The following is a 7371-nucleotide window of genomic DNA, read 5'->3' as shown; positions in this document are numbered from 1 at the left end:
TGGCTGCCAGAAAGCTGGACTCCAGCTGGCAGCCCCCCACCCCTGGTAGGTTTCCAGCCCCAACCCTGGGACTGCGGGTAGTGGGGGCAGAGAGTGGAGTGGGCAGGCTGAGGGTCTGCCATCCCGAGGGTACCTCACCATCCAGCTCCCAATAATAGGGTTCTCTCCTCCTTGCCAATAGAGGCTCGTGCCTGAGAGCATGGCTGAGCAGGTGATTCTGCTTAAACCCCAAGCCTCCAAGGAGGGTGCCATGCCCAGTTCAAGGATGAATGTGTTGAGGTGTAGAAAAGGCCACACAGCTGTGAGTGGCAGAATCTGGTGATGTCAGAGCTCCCATCCCAGATGGCCACGGTCTGGTCTCCAGACAGCTTTGACGGCACAAGGGGTAGGGACGGGGAGAGCCCTGAAGGTGGGGCCAGGGAAGGCCCAAGAGCCCCCAGCTCCTGTGGGGGAACGGCTAAACAGGAGAGAAGGCAGCCCCAGGCCTGGGCTTTCTGAAAATGTGACTTTATTGTAGAAAACTGTTCTGTGTGCCCCAGCTCCCGCCACCAGGCTGCCCTTTAGACCGATGGCCAGCAGCTGACTCCAGGAAGGCAGCCCTTCATTATCAGAGACTGTGCACCTGTGGTGCCTTCACTGGGGGAAGCCCTGGGGCAGGCTGGGACCTGAGACGCCCTGTGTGTCTGCAGGCCCAGTGTCGTAGCCCAGCTTCCTCATGTCCTTGGTCACTACGTTGAAGAGGAGGGTGACAAAACCCTGAGAGCGGACACGGGTCACTGGGGACAGAAGGGCAGCATCAGCCAGGCTGGGTTGGGGCAGAGACAAACCCAGGTTGATCTGGGAATCTCTCAGTCTCAGCGTCTGTAAAATGGGGACAACAGCGCCTGACCCATGTCACTCACTGGGAGGGAAAGAGGCTGCCGCTGGGACAGGCAGACATGACAGACCCTCTGTGTTCCAGCAGCCCTCATCTGGGAACATTCGTGGGCCAGCTCCCAGGTGCCTGGCAGGTCCCTGGCATTCACCCCCAACCCTGGGCCCACCCACTCCCAGGCTCTAACCTGTCTGGGGGCTGGGGGCAAGGGAGGGGAGGGAGCTTTACCTTCCCGGCCTTCACCCTGAGCCACCACCTTGGGGTCTGTGTACTCGGGTCGCCGCCCCATGAACCAGCTGGGAACACAGAAGAACATGGGTGAGCAGGACCCCACCCGGGCACTCCTGGCCATGGACGACGCTGGATGTGGACTCTCCTCACTCTGGAAACCAGCACTTCTCCTCCAGCCGCACCCTGCCCCCACCAGGAGTCAGGCCCGAAGCAGAGCCTTCCCAGTGGCTGGGCTCCAGCGCGGTGGTGTCCCTTGCTAGGGTCACACAGCCTAGCCAGGCCTCAGGTGCTCTGTGCCCATGCTGCCTCCGCTGGTGGGTTAGGCTTTTCCATCTCCAGCTTCCATAGGTTTGGTTCACTGGGAATGAGAGCTCAGGGAGATTCTGGGGTGGGGGTGCTGCCTGAACCCAGGTGGAAATCCCAGAAAAGTGACAGCAGCTGAGGTGGGGGAGGGGAGGGGACAGTGTGACCCTTCAGCCTCCCCAGAAGGGGATCCCACCCCAAAGAATCCATGGGGTGGGCAAAAGGGCCAGAACTGGGCTCCTCAGCCTCGCCTCCTGTTAATGTGGGGGTCCAGGAAACGTCACTTCCCATCCCTGAATCGTAAGCTTGTCAACTGTAACATGGGGACAATCGTGGCACCCACCGCAGGACCTGTCAGGGCGGCACGCAGCCACCGGGCCCAGCATGCGCCCTCCCCAGCCCCGGGCCCCACTTGGGCCGGCGGGAGGCCGGGAGGCCGGGGTGGAAACAACCAGGAGCATTATTCCCAGCCGGGTGGGTCCCGCAGCCACGGGCTTTGCCCCGCAGGGACTCATGGCTGCGCCTCCTCCGTGCCACAGCTCCCAGGGCCACCCCACATCACACCCGGCCCCCGAGGGTCGCTGGCAACCGTGGCGACGCAACAGCCCCGCGCAGCCCTCCCCTCAGCCTCTCCGTCTCCGAGGTGGGCACCAGCGCTCACCCGGGGCTGCCGCGGAGGGGCCAGGCCAGGGAGGGGCCCCCCGGCTGCCACAGGGGGCTGTCCTGTGAAGACTACAGCCAGGGAGCACTGCCCGCCAGCCCCCAACCCCGAGGAGGGAGCCAGGGAGTGAAAGCCAGTGGGTGCTCCCCAAGGGGAAGGGACGGGCAGCCACAACCCCTGCACCTCAGTTTCTCCTTTGGGAGAGCGAGGCTCTCGCAGCACCCATCTGACAGGGGGCTGTGTGTGCGGACTGGGGCCTGGGAGCGTCCCCACCATGCCCGGCAGATCCCAGATCCCATCCCAGAGCTCACATATGGAGAGCCGGTCCCCAGTGAATTTCTTTCCTGGGGTGCGCCAAGGTGGTCTGCTTGGCTGGCTGGGGTGGGAGAGATGAGAGACTGTTCTGGAAGGCATTCCAGGCAAGGGCCCAAGGCAGGGAAGGACCCCTCGGGCTAGAGGAACTGAGGCAGATGGGAAGCAAGTGGCAGAGGCCATGAGGTGGGCAGGGCCCAACTACCGGCCTGGCGGCATTCTGGTTGAAGATCATCCCGAAAGAGGAACAGCATGGGGTAGGTTCTCGAAGGGGAGGGGTGTTTTAGGAACACCGTTTTTTTTTTCTGTGTGAAGACTAGACTGGAGGGGATGCAGCAGGCTGAATAACAGCCCACAAAGATGGCTGATCCTAGCCCCGGGAAACCGTGCATGTGACCTTACTGAGAAAAAGGGTCACATGTACTTTGCAGACACGATTAGGCCAAGGTTCTTGAGACGATCATCCAGGGGTGCCCTAAATGCCATCACAAGACCCTTATCAGCAAAGGAGAGAGGGAGATTTCACAGACAGAGGAGGTGGCCCTGTGACCCTAGAGGCAGAGACTGGAGTGATGAGGCGACAAGCCAAGCAAAGCTGGGGCCACCAGAAACTGAAAGGGCAGCTGCAGCAGCCACCACGGGAAATTAATCCAGGGGCCAAGAGTGTTCGGGACAGGCCCTAGGCCAGGCCAGAGGATGTGGAGAGGGTGGGAGAGGGTTGGGGACGACCGAGCTCTCAGCTTCAGCAAGTAGCCTCCACATTTGGGAAGATTCTGCCAATCAGATGGCCTTCACTAATTAGATCTTTCCCCAGTTTTTGTAATCCAAGCACATACTGCCTTGCCCAGTTGCAAGCCCCTCCACAGGGGCTGTGAAACCCCTTCCAAAGCGAGCTCTCTCCTGGAGGCCCAAAGTCCTCCTTGGAGCTGTGGGCGGTGGAACAGGGTGAACAGCCCGGCCGGGATGGCTGTTCGGATCCCACCAGTCCCTTAGGCTTCCCCAAGCCACTGACGGCACTGCCCCACTGCCTCCCTGACAGCCTGTGGGGCGATTGTCACCTCCAGGTGATGCTGGCCCAGGTCATCTGGGAAAGAGGTCCTTTGCCACAGGGTGGCCTCCCAGAAGGGCTCCTAGGGGCAGCGGGCACACAAATGATTAGGCTGAGCCAGTGGAGACCCTGCCGTTCCTCCCTCCACAGTTCTGAGTTCAGTGAGGTGTTTTCAGCCCTGAGGCGCAATGCTGTCCCTCCACCCAGCAGGGCTCTGGCCAGTTCTCAAGCCCAGCACTGGCTACGATCGCCGGGGCTGGAACCCAGGTAGTCCTCCATCTTCCCCTTGTGCCTTACTGACCTGCTGGGGGGCGGCAGAGGCTTGCTGCCCAACTGTGCTAATGGGCCTCCAGTCAGAAGGCCAGGGCCCAGCTAGCCCTCTAAGATCCCACTTGGATGTAGGCAGCGGTAAGAGACCTTCCTGCTGGGGCTGCATGGAGCATCTCCCAGGCCCTCCCTGCAGGCGCTGGTGTGCTGGCCCCTGCCTGCTCCCCATCTCCCTAATTCTGCCTGGCTTACCACGTACTGGCCACGCCACCGTCCTGGCTTCTCCTAGCATGCTAAGCTTGTGCTCCCCTCGGCCTGGCAGGCACTGTTCCCTGGGCCTGGTGTTCTTCCCTGCTCTTCCCTCCACACTAAGCCTCAGCGCAAATGTCAGCTCGGGCCACAGACTCCCACATGTAAAGGCGTTTATCATGATTACTGTGCCAAGGTGTCTGGCTCATACTGCTGTATCCTCTTGTTTCCCACCTTTTAATGTCACATTATGTCACGAACATTTTTCTCATCTGCCAAGCGTTTTTCCTCTGCTCCATCTGACACAAAGATTTTTCACAGGGCACAGGGTAAAATCAGCCAGGCTTCTGCTGCTAGAACAGAGGCTGAAGGGAGCCCCGTGACTCAGCACTCCCAGGGGACCTGTTTCTATTTGTCCCCAGTGGGTGGAGCAGCTTGCAGATCTGAGGAGGCGACCAGGAGCAAACTGAGGGGTAGAATGTGACATCCATTCATCCAGTAGGTCAGGAGGAGGGGCTGCAGTTATAGGTAGGAAACTCACCTTGTAAACTTCTGCAGTTTAGATGTAGATTCTGGGACAAACATGGGGATGGTCCTTTTGTGCCTGAAACAAATGTTTTTGCAGACAGAGGTGCTGCGTCACAGACCTTCTGAGCCTCCAGGGAGCAGAAACACTCGGATCAGGCCAGCGCAGCTGCAGCGTGGGCCAAGTCAGGGCCAATGCTAACGAATCCAACCTGTGCTAACTGAGCACCACTGTGCCCGGGCACGGAGCTGAGTGCTGGGAGACAGTCTCATGGAGGTCAGAGTCCATCGGGAATTTCTTTTCTGGGCCCACTGCCTCTCCACCCCACCTGGTGTGTGGCAGACACCACCCATCCTAGAGGTTCTCTTCCCGAATACAGTCTACACCCCATGCCCCCCGCCCCCGCCCCCGCCACCCAGGCCCCTGGGGACCCCAGAGCTTTCCCAGCCTGAACCTAAGACAGAAAACGGGGCAAGATCTGTCCTAGAACAAGCCCTGCCCAGGGCCCAGATCAGAGTGAGGACGTACCGGCCAGGTGAGAAGGGCACGTGCACCGCGCCATAGCCTCGAACCACATCATTCCCGAACACATCTGGTCCATACACGCTGAGCACGATCTGTGGCCCTTGAGAAGGACAAGGCAGGGGGTCGACACGTGAGGACACATGGGGGAGGTGCAGGGCAGAGAACTGGGAGTGTCCAGCTGAGGGGGCTCAGAGGATTGAGCTCAAAGCCCTGAGGTAGCAGGTCTGAGAGGGGACAGGAGCAGGCATGGGAACCCAGACTGTGCCGAGGACTTCTGCCCACACTAGTACTTCCTGTGTCTCTCCTGAGGCCTGGGCATGCACTCCACACCCCGTCTCCCCGCTGCAGAGTCAGGGCCCACTCAGCCACTCCCATGTACAAGGAGGCACTTCCAGAGGCCCTAGTCTAGGCCCAGGGCCGCAGCTGTGATCAGAGCAGACTAAGGACCTCTGCTCTCTGGGTGCTCCCTTTCTGATGGAGGCAGGCTCAGGGGATTGGGGTGGCACAGGCTTATTTTGGGGGTGTCTAGAGAAGTCAGAGAGAAAACAAAAACTTTTTGGGCATTTTTCTTTGAAATATTATAGGTAACATAATAGCTGTGGTTGTTTTTACACCTGCTTCCTGTAACCATCGAGGTGCAAAGGCGCTTTCACCTCGCCAGTTTCAGGTGAGGCCCAGGGACGGCCTAGGGGCCAATCTGCCAGGCTCTGATCCTGCAGCCACAGCTGAGGCGAGTCACCCAACCTCTCTGCCCCTGTTTCGTCATCTCTAAGACACATGAAATAGTACCTAACGCATAGTAAGTGCTCAGTGAATGTTAGGGAGAGGTTTGTGCCCTTCCCGTGACTACCTTCCACCACAGGTAACCGTTACTCTGAATTTTATGAAACCACCTCTTTACTTGTAAGACTTCACTGTCAAAGAATGCATCCCAAACCTGGCGTTTTACTTGTACCAATCTTTTTGAACCTTTATGAAAAAGGAATTACACAATATGTTTATTTTTGTGCCCAGCCTCTAATCCAACATTATGACTGTGAGATTTTTCTCAAATGGTTTCCTGTAAAGGGGGGTGTTCATTTTCAATGCCATTTAACATTCTGCATGGAAATCTGCCACAGGGACTGTTCATTCTGGCGCTGATGGACACACGGGCTGCCCTTCTGCTAGAGGCTGAGCACCATGGTGCAGGCTCTCGGTACTCATGTGCACGTTACAGATGTGTGCACATGTGGTGGGCACACACCCAAGAAGCATGCTGCACAGGGCCCATGTCTGTTCCCTCCAAAAAGGTAACACCAAGCTGCCAGCACCCCCCCGCAGTGGTGTCTGATTCCCGCTACTCTACACCTCACCAAAACATGGCATTACCAATCTTTTAAATTTGAGCTGTCCTAGTGAGCGAACACTGGTAGCTCACTGTAGGTTTAAATTACATTTTCCTTCATTAGAGGGGTGTGTGTGTGTGTGTGTGTGTGTGTGTGTGTGTATATATATATTTTTTTTTTTTAGATGGGAGTCTTTCTCTGTCTCCCAGGCTGGGGTGCAGTGGCGCAATCTCGTCTCACTGAAACCTCTGCCTCCTGGGTTCAAGCAATTCTCCCCAGCCTCCCAAGTAGCTGCGACTACAGGCGCCTACCACCACACCCCACTAACGTAGAGACGGAGTTTTGCCATGTTGGCCAGGCTGGTCTCTAACTCCTGATCCACCTGCCTTGGCCTCCCAAAGTGCTGGGATTACAGGTGCAAGCCACCACGCCCAGCCTAATGTACTGTGATTATAATTGAAGCTTGCTATCTGGTAGAACAAGTTGTATTTTAATATTATTATAAATAATATATCTTAAAAATACCATTTTCTATTTATTGTCGGCATACAGAAAGCAACTGATTTTTGTTAAGATACATTGATCTTATATCCAGATTCATGCCCATCTATTAACTTTAACAATTTATCTATGGATTATTTTGAAATTGTACATAATCATCTTGTCTATGAATATTTTATTCTTCCTAATTCTTACACTCTTTACTTGTACAGCATTAATGGTGATAACAGGCATGCTGATCTCAAGAAAAATCTTTCGACATTTCAATGGCAATCTTGATCAGGTTAGGAAAGTTTCTTTCTCTTCCTAGCTTACTAAGCTTTTATCATGAATGGGTGTTGAAATTTACCATGTTTTCTTCATTTATGGGGATGATCATTTTTCTTCTTTTTTTTGAGACAGTCTCACTCTGTCACCCAGGCTAGAGTGCAGTGGTGTGGGCTTGGCTCATGGCAACCTCCGCTTCCCAGGTTCAAGCAAATTCTCCTGCCTCAGCCTCCCAAGTAGCTGGGATTACAGGCATGCACTATCATACCGCTAACTTTT

The 7371-nt window shown here is 56.2% G+C and overlaps 1 protein-coding gene across 4 annotated transcripts in view; it reads right to left on the bottom strand.

Moving 5' to 3' along the window:
* Nucleotides 1–486: 486 nt before the first annotated feature.
* Nucleotides 487–7371, bottom strand: part of B9D1 (B9 domain containing 1) — a 13867-nt gene continuing 6982 nt past the window's right edge. For 2 of the 4 annotated variants that reach the window (XM_017514883.1, XM_037733586.1), the window contains 4 exons: nucleotides 5000–5096; nucleotides 4487–4549; nucleotides 1103–1170; nucleotides 487–776 (listed from right to left, as the gene is read on the bottom strand). In XM_017514883.1, the coding sequence (XP_017370372.1) occupies nucleotides 634–776; nucleotides 1103–1170; nucleotides 4487–4549; nucleotides 5000–5096 (371 nt within the window). In that variant the 3' untranslated portion in view covers nucleotides 487–633. Of the gene's footprint in view, nucleotides 777–1102; nucleotides 1171–4101; nucleotides 4412–4486; nucleotides 4550–4999; nucleotides 5097–7371 lie in introns of those variants that run through there. The other 2 variants (XM_017514885.2, XM_017514884.2) reach the window with 2 other exon arrangements.

Source organism: Cebus imitator, unplaced genomic scaffold, assembly GCF_001604975.1.
Source record: "Cebus imitator isolate Cc_AM_T3 unplaced genomic scaffold, Cebus_imitator-1.0 Scaffold538, whole genome shotgun sequence".
NCBI classification, from domain to species: domain Eukaryota; kingdom Metazoa; phylum Chordata; class Mammalia; order Primates; family Cebidae; genus Cebus; species Cebus imitator.
The sequence above is the reverse complement of the archived record's forward strand: the minus strand, read 5'-3'. Positions and strand labels throughout refer to the sequence as shown.